Source organism: Schistocerca serialis, chromosome 2 (genome assembly GCF_023864345.2).
Source record: "Schistocerca serialis cubense isolate TAMUIC-IGC-003099 chromosome 2, iqSchSeri2.2, whole genome shotgun sequence".
NCBI lineage: Eukaryota > Metazoa > Arthropoda > Insecta > Orthoptera > Acrididae > Schistocerca > Schistocerca serialis.
The window spans coordinates 982,489,656-982,509,719 of NC_064639.1; the positions used below are offsets into that span (position 1 = coordinate 982,489,656).

Sequence of the window (20,064 nt, forward strand, 5' to 3'; positions counted from 1 at the left end):
TATATGGCTAATTTCCTTGGCAATTTATGTTTAGTTTTTTCTCTCATGTTTTATTGTTGAAGTACTATTCTGCAATAGCAGGATATAGTAATATCCTTTGTTAGAGTATTGGTTCTTACCAGTCAAATCACAAAAATTTAACAGAAAACTAAATGAAAAATTCCTGGAACTTTAAATAACTCCCAGATTTTTCCCGGATCTCGCACATCATATACTCCCTGGATACAGTTCAGGAAAGGCACCCCTCTTCCTTTCCCTTTAACTCTTCTGCCAGGAGCCACTGGCTCCAGAAGCTTGTGAAAGCTAAGTCCTTTTGCATGTTTCTTCCCTGCTGCCACTTTGTGAGTAGATTTTTTTATCTGTCCATCTACATTACAGCATATGAACTAATATTGTAGTGTTATACATATTTTGCAACAGGTTAGAAAAAATTGCTTGTCATTAGGATTTGTGGAACAAGATCAGACAAAAATCATAGGCAACATCAGTCATTACAATATTCATTAGTACTTTATTGATGCTTCATATTTTCCAAATTAACAACACTTAATCTTCTTCTTCATCTGCTGCTCCACCACCTGAAGTGGCCTTCCTCAGATTCTTCCTCTTGACACGGCCTGGACGTCCACCTCCGAAGGGAGACTTCAATGAGAAATCTATGTGCTTCTGAGAGTCCAGCCGAACAATAAAGCTCGGAATATTGACAACCTGTTTCCGAACACTGAAAGAAGAAAATGAGAAGCATATAAGTAAAAAATATTATTTATGGCTAGAGAAGAGTTAGTAAATTGAAATGAGTTGTCAAAGCTACTAAATTCTTTTATGGCATTTGAGACTGAATTGGCAACACTTAGCAAGCAATATTCTCTGAAATATGAGAGGTTTCTTCTGAAGTGAAGAATGACCCCCTAAACACACTAATACAATTGCCATAAAATTGGCAATAATAATGCTTCCTCATACCCAACATTATATATTTAAAGAAACAAGTTTATAACATTCAGTGTAGAATTTACAACTTCCTAGCCTAGAAACATTTCAGAAGTGTTAAAAAGTGGTTTTGGATAAAAAACTTTTCAACACTGTTGCCTTTATTCACTTACTGATTACAAGGGTATACAAGAGTTCTGGGGTTTGGAAACCAACCAAGTGGTGTTCTTTACTAATTTGGCACTCCTTAACACGGAAATAAAAGTTTAATCCCTAATATACTGTCTTCTCTGCCCAGCTACCACTCATCCCAAACTACTTCAGGCTAATTACTATTGGTTGCAAAATCTATGGTTGCATAATGTAACTTGTACAGTATGTTGCAACCCTTCTTGTTTGTAGGATGGTAAGGTAGAGGGGGAGAACGACTTCAAAGCTTAAGTTCTATAACCACCACTGAAAACGACAGCTGAGACAGGTAGGTTCTTACATTTGTGAGCAGTATTATTTCATCAAAGCCATTTTCGAAAGGTGTGTGAATGGCCCAGATAAATGGAACTTTTAAGTAAAGGACATTGACAAAAGAATTTGTGCAGAAATCCTCATTTGCTTGTTTCAGCACAAAGTTCAGAGATTAGAACAACTCATTTGCTCTACATCTGCATGGAACAATTCCACAGAAGCTGAGTGAAGCTAAAATTATCAGTTTTAATTTAACTATTCCCACAGTATGGAATAAACACAGAGGAATTACATGTCTATGATTGTTACTTCTATATGACAAAAGCAGCAGGAAGGTAAAAAATCTTGCATACAAACTCAGATTTTGACAATCAGACCTGGCCCTCATTGTCTAGGCCTGCCAATCCACTCAACACCATCAAAGGATACATTTGAATTCTCTGAAGTCTAAATACACCATTAAAGTAGAGTCTTACTCCAAGTGTGGTACTGATGCCAATGGGAGCCCAAACAGAGCTTAAACAAATTCCGTGAAAGACTTTGGACTTTCAGAAGATGCAACAATTTCTGGGACCATGTATCATGGGGAGGCCACAATGTTTGGATCATGGATTTACTGCACACTTAATAGTGCATTAGGAAAACAATGCACAAGCAGTAAGGCGTAATACCTTTGAGATTTCAGAAAAATCTAAAGAGATATTTTACATGTCAGTGGTGTACCGGTGCATTGTGACCCTGAGCACGAGCTGGTGGATCTTATCCCACTCATTTTTCTATTTACATTTTTTCAACACTAGTCATTGTTTTGTTCATATTACATTTGAAAGACAACATTATGAAAAGACTTTTTGCATGAACTTTTACTGAATTTCCAATGTTATTTGGCTGTTTACTAATTTTTATTATTACAGCAAACATTTTACTTATTTCTATATGATAGTTAAAACACTGCCAGGGGCCTTCAAACTTCTTCATATTTGATTGAAAAACAAGAAAATGCTTCTCATAAAGTTGCTATTATAGTACATCCAACCTTACATCCCCATTTTTGGCACACACATTTACAAAAATGTCGCACTGTACATGGTTAGCACACAAATTGCTGGAACAAAGTTTTCAAAATGCTAACAAGCTTTTTTCCTTAATTCGAAGTCACCTTGGGCATACAAGAAAACTGCTTTCATTCGATGTAGTAGATACATTTTTAATTGATGTTTTCTGTGTCTGTATGAAAAATATCATCATGCAACTTGTAATGTCGAAAGCACATTTGACCTTACATTAGGCTCATATGTTGGCATATTTTAACTCAATGAAGTTATTTACACCTTTGATGCTTGACTTGGGCTTTCAAACCTTGAAACCGTGTCTGCAGATTGCAGTGTCTAGGGGCAAAGCAGTCCCAGTACCTTACCAGATTTGACATATTAGGGATTTCAGAAATTATTACAAGCATACATTATGAGGAAAATACCACAAAAGCAAGGACATGAATAGCTGGCACCTGGTAAGTGTCAAAATCTCCATATTTTCTTCTTCTATTTCACTTCTCATTTAACTTTTTACCATTTTATTGCACTTTTTCACTACCTTACTGTAACTGCTTTCTAACTTCAATGGGCACAGATTTTAATGATGGCACAAAAACAATGCGTTGTAGACCTACTAGTGTCACACTTTAGTATAAAATCATTATTTATGGGCAAACATAAGACAATCACTGTCAACATGTTTCCTCAGATCAGCATACAAAATGGACTACAAAGAAAGGGTAGAAACAAAAAGCAGAACGCACTGCCTCACACAGGACAGTGAAATTGAGAACGGCGAGCTAGAGGACTTATTGCACACAATGCATTACCACTGTTTAGTTTGCTATGTTTATACTATGCAGCTCCTAAAGAACTACACATCTTCCAATTCAAAATTTTAATCTTCACTACAGAAATACTTACACTCATATTGATAACAATGGGTTGGAACAATTGTTTCCCCACCCTATCTGCACCTTAACACCTACTCACCTTCAAGGGCATCGTGTAACTTACGGTACAAGAATTTATAATGAATTATCAGATAAACTAATTTGCATTTGTTATTTACAAGGAAACTACGTTGTCAAAAAGTATAACTAACTGCATTAATATTATTGACCAGTAGACTAACTTAGGCACAAAAATGGAGGACAAACAAAAAGACCATAGTACACTAAAGATTTTTACCACTCCATATCTTCCTCAATTCACTGGCGCCCTAGCTCAAAACATTTCAACAGTACTTCACAGGTATGGGCACTGCAAAAGAGTCTTAGCAGACGTTGAAAAATGAATACTTCATTTTTCAAGTGGCCTGCACGAAAACACTGACATGTATTAACCTAGGTAAAACAGAAAGTAACAATAAAAATCTGTCTTCCAGTAATATTACATAGAATGTTGCAATTATCATAAACTGTTCTCCAACATACCGAATATGCCTCTGCCGAATGAGAACTCTTGCATGATGGATTGATTTAGCAAGACCCAGTTTGAAAACCTGGGTCTGTAATCTTCTCTCCAAGAAGTCTTCAATCTTCAAACCCAAAACATAATCAAGCTTCATACGACCTTCATCCAATACTCCAATTCGTACCAACCTCCTCAACAAGGCATTACCTGCAAATCAGCAGCAAAAACTGATTGTTAAAAGTCAATAATGATGAATGACAAAAAATACACAAAATTACCCAAGTATAATCACAAATATGAAACATATGACATTTTCCCCCTGTATTTGCTCCTGCTATCAGAGGAGAATTACCTGTAACAATACTTATGTAGTGTGCACACAAAAATACATGTATTTCCTTGGAATACTTTAATCATTACCTGAAGACCTTAAGTTCTGATGCAACTGGTTCAATGCAATAAAATGAGACTTCATTTTACAATGACAAAATGTTTTTAAGGAAAAGGCAACTGCTTACCTAAAAAGGATTTGTGTATGATCCTCAGAAACACACACAGAAAATGAATACTAGCTCACAAACACCTCTCCCCCCCACACATCCATCCATGCTCACGATAGCAGCAAAACCAGTACATGATCTGGATGGGGGAAGAGTCTTGTGCACAGAGTAGAGAAAGGAAAATTTAAGGTGAGGTAATGAAAGAGAAGTCAGCAGAGGTTTAGGCTAGGGGGACTGCAAGAGCACAGGGTATGCTGAAAAGAATCCCGATCTGCATGTGCTGGAAGGGAGTGTCCAAACAACCCATGTAACCTAGCAGCTGTTTAAGTCACTGGCATGGCAATATGTTCGGCAACTAGATGGTCAAAAGTTCTTGTTCGCCACAGCCTGGCGGTGAACATTCACGCACATGGACAGCTGGTCAGTTATGATACCACCCCACTTGCGTAACACTGCACCCAACAATACCACGTTGACAGCTTCACTACATATGTCATTTAGAGACTGCCGCCAAGTTTCTGTGCACTATGCAGGTGCAAATTCTGTCACCAGCATATCCTGTACTCTACCACTCCCCTGGCCTCAACATCCACTAACTTTTTTCCACCGCCTCACCATACACATAGCCTCCTCTCTTGTGTGTATCACTCCTTCACCATCCAGACTGCACTTTCTCTTCACACAGTCCCACGTGGGCTAGTACTCTTACTAGAAAAATAGCAAGAGCTTAAAAACTAGTTTTAACTTTACTGTTAGATGTTCTGTGCACTTCACATATATCCTCTATAGGTAACTGCTTGCCTTTCTCTTACTTTGTGCAGCTCACTATTAACACAAACACACACAAGCATTCCATGAACAGATAAAAATTAACGATACTAACCCTCAAATAAGCGACGAGGGTCTTTCTCCTCCAACGTCAGCAGTTCTCTTGCAGCCTTCCGTATTTTGGCCAATGTGTACTTCACACGCCACACTTCCCGCTTGTTTCGCAGGCCGTATTCACCAATGATCTTTAATTCTTGATCAAGACGAGCCTTTTCATATGGACGCCTTGGTGTGACATAGGTCTTACTAAAGACCGACGGTATGCGGCCGTTAACCATATTCAGTTACTAGCCTTCACCTAAAAAAAAGGTAATTTTATAACAGTTCACTTTTCTGAATAATCTGATGGCAAATATAAAATACAATCTGTATATGTACATTTATTTCAATGTTAAATATGAGCAACAGGCAAGACTGAAAATTTGACAAATTAGAAGAAACTGAGAAACTCAGCTAGGTAAGTCTGGGATAAAAACTCACAAATAACAAAAACAGATCAAACAAAAAGTATATAGTAAGGTAAACTCAATTTGCAATAAGCAGAATATTTAGGGAAAGGAATTATAAAAACACTGACACGAAATCAATCAGGTCTCACAGCAAATACTGGCAGCAACAGGTCACAAAGATTCTTTCTCACGAGTATGTCTGGTGCTTCACTAAGACATGCAGCTCTTTCAGCTGTGAGTGGAGCAGAGAAGATACAAGAATGGTCCGAGATGAAGTGTTGGAAGCACTGAAGGAGAACTAACTAAATTTCCTCATTCTGATGTTACACCTTAAAAACCAGTCACTAGAGCTTAATATTAATTTCAACATTGTTTATTCATCCACACACAACAATTACAAAACTCTTGTTTCAGAGCCATGAATCAGTCTGGCATGGAGAGCCTGACTGGGATTAAACTCTGAATTTTTTCTAGCCTCATAATGATTAGAGATTCTGACATACAAACCAGTCTCTTGCCCAGTAATGAGGCAATCTGGAAACCTTTTTTATTACTCATTGTATGCAACACACACACACACACACATTTTTCTAACTAAAATATCATTAAAAATGTCCAGAGATGTCTTGAAATGGTTATTACAAAAAAGCAAGCTTTATGACTCCCTATTCCGATAACAGCCTTTCCTCACATGTAACCAAAATAAGATACTTAATTCTATATATTAAAATTATATATAAAAACAAAGATGAGGTGACTTACGGAACAAAAGCGCTGGCAGGTCGATAGAAACACAAACACAAACATACACACAAAATTCAAGCTTTCGCAACAAACTGTTGCCTCATCAGGAAAGAGGGAAGGAGGGGGGAAGACGAAAGGAAGTGGGTTTTAAGGGAGAGGGTAAGGAGTCATTCCAATCCCGGGAGCGGAAAGACTTACCTTAGGGGGAAAAAAGGACAGGTATACACTCGCACACACACACATATCCATCCAAACATACAGACACGAGCAGACATATTTACTTTAAATATGTCTGTATGTGTGTGTATGTTTGTGTTTGTTTGTGTGTCTATCGACCTGCCAGCGCTTTCGTTCGGTAAGTCACCTCATCTTTGTTTTTATATATAATTTTTCCCACGTGGAATGTTTCCTTCTATTATAAAGATACTTAATTCCTCGCAGTTGCCCCAAGTATCTCATAGAAAATGTGCCATATGTGATGGTATTAGAGCAAAATTAATGAATATCTCAGTGCATCCCACTAACAGCAGTGGAAGCTCTTTGGAGGTGAAGAAGCAATGATGCTTCTAACTTACAGTTTTCACCTGCCACAACAAGCAGTTACACAGCACCACTAGCATGGTTTCCATAAACAAGCTGGATGGTACCAATTTCAGAAATTTATGGCAGTGGAAAAGTGAATCACAAACAACCCACATTGACTGAAGTACAACTTGAATGAAATAACAGATTCCATTGGAAGAGGTGGGCAGATGGGGTGCAGTGTTGCCTGAATGCAGACAGCCACACTTTACACAGCTCTACTGAATGGCCTCTTCCACTTTGTTCCAGAGCCATGAATCAGTCCGGTAGAGAGCCTGACTGGGATTAAACTCTGAATTTTTTTCTAGCCTCATAATGATTAGAGATTCTGACATTCTGCTCAGTCTCTTGCCCAGTAATGAGGCAATCTATCTTTTTACTTCCCCTACTAAACAAAACATGTCTCATAACATGCACATACACTCCATGTAAACACAGTAACAAATAAACTATTACAGAATTTTTCACAGCCTTACTTAACTTAGAAAAAGCATTTGATAATGTACAACCAAGATTTAACACCAACAAAAAGATGAATCAAGCTACCAAGTGGGAGTAATCCCAGTACCTGGGGAATGAAAGGCAAAGTGCAACCAGTGTATTCAGAACACCCATTACTTATCACTGCACCAAGATTCACTAGCAGCAAATAATTTTCCCTATACTAAGTTACTTAGATCTTGCATTTTTTGCAGATTATGATCATCATATGCATAAAATAGGCAACAACATAGTACCTGACTTTTTTTTACCTAGTTGAGGTTTCATGAATAACCTTGTAATGTTAGTTTAACTGATAAAAGTGCTATAAATACAGGTGTGTTGCATACACAGACATCAGCTAATGCTCTAACCTTACCACAGCATTTACTTCCACCATTTGGGATGGCCACAAGTTTTCCAGTTGAAATTCCCTGATTCCCAGACAAGTTTTAGCATATTTCCACAACAAATTTTTAGATCCTAAGGGTAAGTTAAAGTTGAAAATCCACTTTGCACCTACAGTACACGAAACAATAGTGCAAACAAGAAAACATCTAAAAAACTTTCAAGCAGATGGTGTTTCCTGGTGTAAGCAAAAATCTTTAAGTACCAATAACATCTTGTGTATGAACTGTTTTTAGATGGAGAAAGCAAGCCAATTTGTGTGTGCGCGCGCTTCATTAAGATCACTGATATTTTATTTCAATAAAACAAAAGACATTTCAACACAAAAATATGCATTTCCTTGGAGTCTCAAGATTAATTTAAAATACCTTCACAAATTTCAGGAAGAAGTAGGCATCTTCAAGAAGTGATAAGGCAGGGAAGAATTGTGTAAACATAGGTGACCACCAATAAAATGTTGGTTTTACTGTTTGTTATTGTCAGTAATTACCGAATGTGTTATACCTATTATTTTACAGGTATTGTGCAAATTTTCTTTCGAGAAATATAGGTGTACATAGCGTACAAACTGCTAGCAACAGTTTTCATATTATCATCTTCCATGATTTCTAACACATAAATTACTTCTGAAATGCCAAAATGTACTTCAACAAATAAAATGTCTATGAAATGCCACACTGTACACTACATGTGCGGTAAGACAGTCAATTACTGAAAGCCATCACCCATGGCCTCTGGCCTGCTGACTAGCACCACAGTCCTGGGTCCATTGACAAACCATGAAAATCCACTGCATTAAGCCACAAAGGGGCCCAGCCTGTGGGCAGATCGATGAGACCAGATCTGACAGGCAGGGCATGCACAATAGTGGTAACTGAAATGGCTTCAAATTGGCACACCCCGACCCATCAGATACCTGCAGAAATGGCTTCCAGTTTTTTGCTAGTCATGGAAATCCTCTAGTATGGAGAGCAATTCACAAGCCACAGGCAGCATATTGATGAAATGAGACCATGGTGATCAATCCATGCACAGGTAACTTTTTCAAATACTCTGAGAATCAATAATGATGAGGATAGGTAGCATTTCACCGTAAAGATGATTGCTGAGCCACAGACAGGAATGTAGAAAGCCACTCAACTAAATTTGTAACCACAGCTTCTGTCAGAAAACGAGGTCATACACACATTCACACAAAATTCATTTGAGCAGTTGCCAGAGAGTGCTAGAAAACAGGCCATACTGTGCATGCACATCTACGATGACGTGGGCAGCCTGTGCTTGCTGTTTCCTCTGCTCATACACTTTTCATCGCATTTGTTTGGAATTTTGTGCTTGGTGGGGCATCACCTGGCCTGGTGTTGTACCTGTAGCAATTGTTTTATCATACTCTACCCAGATAAGGAATGCAAATAAGGAAGCAGTTCCTGGCGTAATATCCATTTAAAAACTAGACTACAGCTCAAAATACCCAACATTTTGCATGTGGCGACTTAACAGTTTTTTGTTCGTACTATTGTTTTGTAGCCTTTCAAATCAGGTTTACATCTACACAGCATTGCAAAAATGCTATTAAGAAGGCAGACAAATCTCGTGCAAAAATAAAAACACAGTTCCTTGTGTAGCTTACCCAGGAAGAGAGAACAAATTATTTCATGACTAATTCAAAATGTGTAAAAAATTAACAGTTGTCTGAGGCAAAGAAACTTTACAACTGACAGTTTATATTCTACTCTATGAATAAATATAAAGCCATGTGAGGAGTTAGAATGATAAAACACAGTATGTTGTCTGTCTACAATTACAAAAATTAAGAAATAATATCAAGTATAGAGGAAGCACTAGACAAGTGCCTTGTGACTGGAAAACACTTTCACAGAAGGCAGATTTGTGAAATTCTGTTACAGTTGACAATATATTTGAAACAAAATATTTAATTCAAAATACTGGCAAAATGTGCCTGCTTAGTCAGCTTCAAGTGAATATTTACATATGTTCATACGTATACAGCATTAAGAAATCTTAGTGTCAAAAGAAACAGGACATCAGATACTACTAACAGCATTGAAATTTCATAAATCATACTAAAATGCGTAATTCAGCTTGAAGTGCACATTTCTATGTCCAGAATAACACTGAAGCACCTGATATTCGCCTTTTCTATGTGGTCTTTTGTGATACCAATTTTCTTGGAGACCAGTTCTGTATTATCTCATGTTTGGTTCTTTATTATGGTATAATGTAATTAATGCCCAAAAATGAAAATGTGCACTTGAAATTGAACAAAGTTTGAACTAGACAAGTGTGGAATGAGACCTCGTTTCAAATAAATTCACTGCCTCGGCAGAAAAGTTAATGGAAGCAAATTTATCTACCAAACCGGGGGGGGGGGGGGGGGGGGGGGGGGGGCAAAAAAAAAAAAAACCAACAACTTAATTATGACAATGGTCGATTGATGATAATGTGGAAATAAAATCAGAAAACAAACTACTAACTTATTTTAGTCTTGAGTGATTATAGGAATCTACATTAATTCATTGATGGCTCCCAGCCACAGAAATCTGTCTTGTTTTCATTTCACATGGGAGTTAACGAAGAGAGAGCAGCAATTAGCATATACATGGGTCACGTGAAGAATGACCCCACTATAACAACATTGCTCTGCACATGCACGAACATGGCAGCCTGGTGGCACCAGAAAATTTTTTCCAGGTAGCATCTGGCTACTTTCTACTACTGCTCATACAGCAAACAGCCACACTTTAAGTAGCCAGAAGTGCGGGAAGGCACTGCTCATAGGCGAATTCAGCTCTGCGCATGTGCACGAGCCTGTTGGCAACTGCTTAAACGAACCCACAATCACTCAGACAACTCATGCACACACGACCGCCATCTCCGACCGCTGTGTCTATAGTCCCAGAATCAGATTTTAACAAACCAATCATTCTCTGCTCTTCACTGGCAGCTGCTACGCTAGTGGCAAGAAGTGGTGGCAGCACTTACTATAAGCTGAGGGGAGTGATAGGAAGGGGACAAGCAGTAGGAACGAGGCAGATGGGAAGCGGTTAACGTAATCAGCTGCACTCAGCCAGTGACTGTGCATGCAGGAAATCATTTCATATGCTGAAACAACATTATTTTAGGGTTTTTTTCCAAATTTCCTCGGCATGTTTCAAGTTCCCCGATTTCCAGAACCTCTGGCAACCCTACCATCCAATTTGCTTGCTTTGTTATTCTCAAACCCAGTAACAGGAAGTTCGTGCATTTGCAATAATATAAACAATCTTAATATAAGAGATAAAAAGTCTAAATTATCCACAATAAAAATAGGCAAGGTATCAAAAGGTTAACAATGCTTATAATTAGCGGTAATCAGAGCAATAGGAACATTTAATTGCAAACATTCTTGAGCTTTGTTTCAAATTTCGAACCTTCAAGGTCCAAAGTATATTATTAATTTATAATAAAAGATTGGTCCTTCCATGGATGGGCTGCTGACAAGAAAAAGTTACTTATTTTAAAACACTGTTGTATACATGACAGTATGTAGATTACTTAACAGATGTTGTCTACTACTGACTCAATTTGTGGTCCTCTCATCAGCTTAATGGTGTGACAAACAGTGATATGTGAGCAAACTGTGCCCAATAAGTAATTCTATACTTTATCTTTTATTAACTTTGGCAATGAGCCTTATTGCTATTTTTTTTTCCACAATGCAGTAACTATAAAGTCTCTCCACAATACCAAACCACACACAGTGAAGGGATATATTACATCAAAATATACCATCCGTGTATGTGTGTCCAAATATAGGGAAAACCTTAGCTGATCAATAATGCCCAATGCCAAATATACATTACGATTATTGTTGTTCGAAGTAAAATTTTTTTATCAAAAAACATTCCTAAAAAATTACAAAACCTCTTTATATAAAAACTTCAGGTCAAGGCACAAACCTCTACCTTGCAACCCGCTTGCCAAGTGCTATGCACAAACTCCACAGCAGCAGATATTGTGCACACGTAAGCCACATTGGAAATCAGCCACAAGACCCCAGAGAAAGTTACCACCTACTTTGAGAACTAAGAACTTTTCAACTAATTTACTGCGGACAGGTTTAAGTGGTACTGACAGTTTTGCACGTCAGTTCTAGGTCCCTTTTGACAAATAGGTTTCACAATAGGAAACCTAGGTACTGAGCTGAGGTACAATAGAACTATTTTAAATTTGTACAAATGTTACATCCGCATTTTTAAAATATACAGACGTGTTAAAATATAAAGTTTTAACAAATCTAGGTTCCAAACTCTCTCCCACGAAAGTCTTACTACCCGAACCTTTAAATGAAGTAAGTACTGCTATGTGCATATCCATAACAATCATACTATCAACTAAGTAAACGGGATCATTGACATAAAATCTTTAAATTTGTCACCAATAATAGATCAGCAATAACATTAATAATTTAAGAAACCATTTCCCCAACCTTATTTACACTATCCTGGCCTCCAACTTAACGAAATAGTGAGTTATATATATTGTAACTGTGTACGTACATCCATTTCTTGTATTCACAAACACGTAACATTAACCATGCCATAACGATAAGCAAGCGCCTTGAAGTCCCGACACCTAACCTAATCTAGTTCTACGGCTAAATTACAAATTTAACACCTCCCTACAATCACGATTTCTGGCAAAAAGGGTAGTTGGAGTTTGATATACCCGGCCATCCTCATTTAGGCTTTCCCAAATCGTTTCAGCAAATGCTCCGTCAGCTTAACTACGGCCACTACCTGCGCTAACCTCCAACATTAAGTTGTTCACATTGTTTGCGTATATAATGGGGATATTTGTTTCCACTGGCAATTTATCCCTGGTAGGATGAATGAAACGTTACATACGTAATACTAATTAGATGTAAATTGAGTCCCGAAATCATGATCGAAATTAACACCTGTCCACCGTAATAGTGCGGAAATTCAAAACTGCCTACTGAAATACTACAATTGAAATAACGTCACTAGATTAATCGCGAAAGATATTACTGCAGAATTAAATCATGCGAAAGACCATCAAAAAATTACCATCATGCAGCAGACCATGTGATTGAGAAAGTTCGTAAAGTAATCTACAAACATCCACTTATCTTAAACTTTTACCGAAAGAGATACCAATTTAACAATGTCAAAACTCAAAAAATAAACAAAACAAAATAGAATTACAACAAATACAAACCAGCTTTAGAGACAAACACGACCCCAATTTCCAACTACCATCCGACCCCTTGCTTCAACGACTACTCAAAGAGCAACCATACACCGGAAGACACGTTAACCGGGAACCAAATAAATCTAAGGAAAGATATAACAGTCTCATACTACAAAGAATTCTGTAAAAAATCGAGGATCGTTCCAGATCGAACGACGGTATATTTCACATAATTATTTAGTTTGTGATTTGCAGTCAGCGCAGGATACGGTAGCCTCCACAGTAACCACTTTACGTCCGAATCGCTGAAGTGCTTCATTCGTTTGTTCGAAAGGGGAGGCCAACTTTGTTTGCCCGCTTTTGGTCGGTTGGCGACACGCTGCGCTGATCGAATTTCATTTCATTATCTTCCTGTAAATCATTTACATGATGTAGGAATTGTCACAACAAAGTTATCATACTAGTACAAGTACTACAGACATAATAATGGAATATCACTTTCAAGGCATTTTTCAAAAGTACAAATTTAGACATATAAATTAAAATTTTTGGCAATAAATTTACACACGACCAAAGTACTCATCTACGTTATAGAAAGTTTTGCTCAAAAGGTAATTTTTAAGCTCAGTCTTGAATTTTACTTCATCTATTATTTCCTTCATGTACACTGGCAGACCATTGTAAAGTTTTATTTCAAAATAACTTACATGCTTTTGGGTTTGTGTTGTCCTTACTCTTTCTACATAAAAATTCTTACGAGTTCTAGTATTATATTTATGGCAGTCCTCATTTGTACATAGATTTTTCATATGTGCTCTTGTACACAGAATGCTTTTAAAAATATACAGTGATGGTATTGTGAGCATTTGCAGTTCTTTGAAAAGGGGCCTACAATGAGCTCTTGGAGAGTTATGTGTTGTGATTCGTATAGCTCTTTTCTGAAATTTGAAGATATCTGTTAAGCTTGATTTAGTTTTACCCCAGAACACTATGCCATAAGACACGATGGACTGAAAGTAAGCAAAACACACTAGTCTAGTACAGTCTGTGCTGCATACTCTAGATAATATCCTTAATGCAAAACATGCAGAATTGAGCCTGTGGGATAAGTACTTGAGTTGGTCTTTCCAGCTTATGTTTTGATTAATGTGCATGCCCAAAAACTTTGTGGATTGTACACACTCTATCTTCTTATCCATTAGTTTTAACTGGAGGTCCATATCTCGAGTTGCTTTGCCATACTGTATATAATTTGTTTTACTTAGATTAAGTGTTAACTCATTAGCATTAAACCAATGTTGAAAATATTTCAGGACTATATCAGTTGTGGTGGTTAATGATTTTTTATCATCACTTATAATTATTCTAGTGTCATCTGCGAACAACATTACTTTGGTAGAAATATTAGGATTTTTTATGTCATTTATATAAAGCAAGAATAATAAAGGACCAAGAACACTGCCCTGTGGGACACCTATTTCCAATTTCTTTGCATCTCAGACCCACTTGATTTTCTGATTTTTATGTCCTGCGATGATTTCTACCACCTGAGTTCTATCTTGAAGGTAAGATTCAAAGCACTGCTTCGCAACTCCTTTTACACCTATTGCCTCCATCTTGTTTAACAGAATTTTGTGATTTACTGTATCAAAAGCTTTAGATAAATCTAAGTTAATTCCCACTACACCCCAGTCCTTCTAAAACGATTTTACAGAAACTATTCCATAAAAAAATCATTTTGTGCATTACCTATTGATTTACATGTCAGCTTCATGATGATACATCCATCATTTCGTTAAGGGCCATAGCGTAGTCATAGTCATTGTGATATTTGCATGTAAGTAAAACACTGCGCATAGTTTGAAAAAAAAAGTTTGCAATGAAAAACAGGAGTCGCTATGATTTTGCATTTGGTGCATATTAAGTAAAATGTTTCTGAGTACGAAATTTAGCTGACATATTGAATTTTTCTTTAGACTTGGCTGGAGGTCTCTATCGGTCACAAATTTCGAGAAAACAAATCTTATGTACACACTTATTTGCGATCACACACGCCACCGATGAAACATATATAAAATTCCTCATCTCTCATAAACAGTTTGGAATATCGAAAAGAGTTTGGCAAGTATTAGCATGCAAAGAGGAGAATATTTTGCCATATGGTTACTATGCTTAACTTCAATATCTCTCGTGTTATTCCACTAACTAAGACTTTTGCAACTAAAGAATGTAATTTGTAAGGACCATTGATAGATGGTGAAACGAGAAATGCTGTGGCCTGCAGAACAACATAAGTGAAGACATTGCACATTTGTTTTTGTTACCGAGGATGTCCTTTTTCGTAAGCAGTTGACCTTACTTGAATTTCCCACTTAATAAACTTACTGATTCACTGTTTCGGAATTCTCTCGCTATTATGTCTCCACCATATGTTAGTGAGGGGACATTATGTAAAATCCGCTGTGTTTTGCAAACGAAGCAAATTTTAACATGATAACAAGAGAAAAGTGGAGTTGCTGAAAATTCTTCTCTGAAAGTTACAAATGGTTAGCAACTCAGCCGGAAATGAATCGCTGCTTTTGTTGCATTTTTAGCGGAATTATTTTTTAGATACTAACCAAAGCAGAGGTGATAGTAGAGTTTTAGGATGGTCACCTCGCAAGTGTAGGCAAGGAGAGGCTACACTTAATCTTTACAAAAAATATGGGCGTAGGCTTCACCACTGCCACCTGCCCACGACGTGGTCGCACATGGAACTTGAGATATGAATGTGCAGTTTGCAAGTGGGAGCACCATGCTACTGTACGCATAGGCCTTTGATGTATGGTTTGTTGAATCGAACACTACAGAATGAGCTATGAAGGTTTTTTTTCATTCTTATCTAGACGTCTTTTTTTTTTGCAAATTTGGAAAAATGACATCGACATGTTACTGCGAATGAAGAAAGAGGAAAGTGACTCAAGTGAAAGTGAAGCAAAATTACCTGCAAACAACCAATGTTGACTCAAAGGCCATCAGGCACATCCTTCTGATTATTTTGTATTTATTTAAATGAAATTCATGCAAACATGATTAGTCCAGTTCGTGAGTTTATATCGTATTGACTTCAGTGATCTTTCAGTTGGTATGGGTAGATCACATAACTAATGATGAGGGTATTGAATAGAATTGGTGAGAAGAGGAGTTTGTGGCACAACTTGACTAGAAGAAGCGATCGGTTGGTAGGACATGTTCTGAGGCATCAAGGGATCACAAATTTAGCGTTAGAGGGCAGCATGGAGGGTAAAAATCGTAGAGGGAGACCAAGAGATGAATACATTAAGCAGATTCAGAAGGATGTAGGTTGCAGTAAGTACTGTTAGATGAAGAAGCTTGCACAGGATAGGGTAGCATGGAGAACAGCATCAAACCAGTCTAAGGACTGAAGACCACAACGACATGCGAAGGCTGGCTGTGGGCTGGAGTCTGTGCACACCATACTGCCTGCCCTACAAGAGACAGCAAGAGGTAATATTTTACAAAAATAATGTAATATACAGTCAATCGATGGTTTTTTTGGTTTTTAATTCTTTTTAAACTAGCTATCTTCGCATGTTTTCTGCTGCCATGAATTTCATAGTTCTGTACCGCGTTATTTACCTATAGTCGATCAATAACCTCTTAAGGGTTAAAGTACTCATCAATAAAAACAACTTCTACAATGACACCAACTGCGAAATCGCGACAAAAATGAGCTGTTTCGCACAGTTTGGTCAAGTAGGTTAGTAAACATGTAACTTTTGTAGAGAATACTGTTTTTTTCACGATTTCGAAGTTAGTCCCATAATAAAAGGAAAGCTGTTCTTATTGACTGATGAGTAATATTTAACCCCTTAAAAGACTATTGGCCGTTTTTAAATAACTCTGCAAAGTTGTTCTGAAGACTTAGTTAAGTTGTGGGTCAGTTGTTGATTTGATTACGTATGATTCCCCACTTCATGTACAACTTGTAGCTTTTTTTTGCTGCTGTTACAGAGGCCAAACCAATGCTAGTGGGATTGACTAGTACATACACTATTTTCGCTGAAAATCATTTTGATATTTCTTATGTAACGGAAGAAATACTCATGGACAAAGAAAAGTACGAACATCTGACGGAGTCTTCAGAACCACCACGTAATTATGAATATCTAGAGCACATAGAGGGTGGAGAAGATAGATAGTTACAATTGGAATGCCTAATGGAATACTCTTGGCTAGTATATAGCCAACAACAGAAGGCTGCATTTTTTTCTTTACCTCGTGTATTATTTTCTGGTCCAGATAGTGGGGGCAAGCGTTCTATGGCTCTAAGATGTTTAGTTACTTGTTCACTTTGCAAACACACTCTAAGAAAAAAAGAAAAAAAAAACGATGCACCACGAAGGAATTATTCGAATGGGACAGAAATCGATAGCAAAATAAAGAGTTTCACAAACTGAGCGGGTCAATAACACATGCGTCCAACTCTGACCTCTATGCAAGCAATTATATGGCTCAGCGTTGATTGACGGATTTGTTGGATGTCCTCCTGACGTATATCGCGCCAAATTCTGTCTAATTGGCTCTTCAGATTGTAAAAATACCGAGCTGGTTGAAGGCCCCTGCTTGTAATGCTCCAAAAGTTCTCAGTGGTGCGAAATCCGGCGACCTTGCTCGTCAAAGTAGGCTTTGGCAAGCTCGAAGAGAAGCAGTAGAAACTCTCGCCATGTGCAGGTGAGCATTATCTTGCTGAAATGTAAGCCAAGGATGGCTTCCCATGAAGGACAACAGAATGGGGCATAGAATATCGTCGACCTACTGCTTTATTGTTAGGGAGTCACAGATGACAACCAAAGGGGGCCTGCTACGAAATGTAACTGCACCCCTGGTTTTTGGGTCATATTGTGGGCAACAGTCAGGTTGGTATCCCACCACTGTCTGGAGCGTCTCCAGACACATCATTGCTGGTCATTGGGAACCATCACTGATGGCAATTCTAGTCCAGCCAATGGGATTCCAGGCAGAATGTGTCGATCACTTCCTTCTTTGTGCTGTGTATGGCCATGGTTCACCCATTCCTGCCAACATCGTCGAGTAGTGGCATCGCTCCTACTCAAATGTTGAGTGATTTGTTGATTACTCCAGTCGACTTGCTTGAGCCTAACTACATGTCGTCTCTCAATTACTGACATCTGCATGTATTGTTCATGAGCCTGTCTGTGAGGTATAGCTAATGTCCAACTGAGAACATGGAATGAAATTTGCAAAGACTTTATGCTGTGGTAACGACATGTCCCATGTTTACTACTCTTGCCACCTGCACAGTGAAATTGTGCTACAGTGTAACACATTTACCCATTGGCTGACACAGTTTACAATTTTGCATTTACCATTGATACCTTTATGAATGTCAATTTGCGAACAGTATTTATAACTCCTTCATGGTGCGTCTTTTTTTTTTGTCTTATAGTGTATAAAATAGCTACAGACCTTGGGAAACTGTTCCACTATCGATTACCATAATATGAAGGTGTTAAAAAAGTAACCATTTCAAAAGTTTATATGAAAATTATGGAAAGTATGCCTATATTTTAATGGAAACTGAGAAAAATTATTAAATCAAATAGAGAGCCGCTGATTCCTGTAGTAAAGATGACCATACTATGTGGTCGAGAAAATATACCATTAGGAGATGATGGTACACTAAGTGATGCAATCAGCCAAGGAAAATATTGAGCAATTTTGAAATTTCATATTGGCTGAAGTGATTCATCTCTCCAAAACCGTTTAGAGACAGTGCCAGAAAATGGTACATATCTGAGCAAAACAGCTCAGAATTAGGTGACTGACTGTTGCCATTCTGTTGTAATGAGAAAAGTACTCAACAAAGTCTAAGAAACAAAATATTATGCATTCTTTGGTAATGAAACAATCTATACCAGTGGTACACGACAATAAAGTGTATGTATCAGGTATTTGGATGTACAAAATAGCACAGTAGACAAAGAGTTTATACGCTTTCTGTCTGCAACTGATCTGACTGGTGCTGCATTAAGTGATAAAATCATTAAACACTCAAATCAACTAGAACTACAAGTTCAAAATTTGATATGTCAGGGTTATGACAAAGGCGTCAACACATATGGAAAGTTCAGTGCTGTACAATCGCACTTAAACACAACCAACCACTAGCGACATAGAGGCACTGTGCAGCACATAAACTAAACCTAACTACCATGAAGGCCTGCAACTTGCCTAGTGTTTAGAATATGATGGGAATTGTGTTCAAAAGTACCCAAAGCCGAAGAAAGCACAGAGGTAAAAAAAGAAGAGGTTGTCATTATGTCACAAACTTGAAGCTGGCGATCACCATCTTATGTAGTCCAAAACATTAATTTCACAACATTTATACTTTCATGGTTCGCTACAGTGATACTTCCCTGTGATGTTACTCTGACATCCCCATGCCCAGTCTCGACCGCTCGGGTATCTGTCGGCTTTTGTGGTCATATCCTAAATAGCTTCTGGCGCTTTAATTGTGTGGAGACTGTTTTATCAAAAGTGCCAGCTTGTGGCACTTGTGGATGTACTAATAGATCCGATCGTAATCTTAAGTTTAAAAGAATCATATTTCATTTGTAAGTGGAGCCATTCAAACAATATTTTCTTTTATTCCGTACTGTGTTTTTCATAGTCGTCCAAACCGCAAACACACCAAAATTGGAGTCACACAACACATGGCTACGTGCCAACTCTGACTATTGGTGTGTAGGTCATGCCTTAAATTCCTGCTGCTGATAATTATTCATTCATCACAGTTACTCACTCTTTAACTAAGAAAGATACTGGCTAGAACAGTTGGAGACAGCTGTCTTGTGTGTGTAAGGTTTATGTGTATGATTCTATCAATGTGTGTGTATGCTTTACTTCCTTTGTTAAAAAGACTTTGGCCAAAAACATATGTGAACAGTCTTTTCATCATGCCTGCCGGTTGCTTGGAGTGGGAATAGCAATCTA

General features: G+C 37.7%; 1 protein-coding gene across 1 annotated transcript; it reads right to left on the bottom strand.

Annotated features, from left to right (window-relative positions):
• Positions 1–491: 491 nt before the first annotated feature.
• On the bottom strand, positions 492–13,200 carry LOC126458403 (40S ribosomal protein S9). Its single transcript, XM_050095415.1, has 4 exons — positions 13,075–13,200; positions 5,226–5,468; positions 3,863–4,049; positions 492–721 (listed from the first exon to the last, which is right to left on the bottom strand). The coding sequence occupies exons 2-4, from the start codon at positions 5,446–5,448 to the stop codon at positions 547–549; spliced, it is 585 nt and encodes a 194-aa protein (XP_049951372.1). The 5' UTR covers positions 5,449–5,468; positions 13,075–13,200; the 3' UTR covers positions 492–546.
• Between the last annotated feature and the right edge of the window lie 6,864 nt (positions 13,201–20,064).

Coding starts and splice junctions, on each gene's coding strand:
- LOC126458403 (XM_050095415.1), bottom strand. CDS start 5,448: ATGGTTAACGGCCGCATACCGTCGGTCTTTAGTAAGACCTATGTCACA. Junction 4,050..5,225: donor CCCTCGTCGCTTATTTGAGG/GTTAGTATCGTT, acceptor GCTGATTTGCAG/GTAATGCCTTGTTGAGGAGG. Junction 722..3,862: donor ATTCGGCAGAGGCATATTCG/GTATGTTGGAGA, acceptor TTCTTCTTTCAG/TGTTCGGAAACAGGTTGTCA.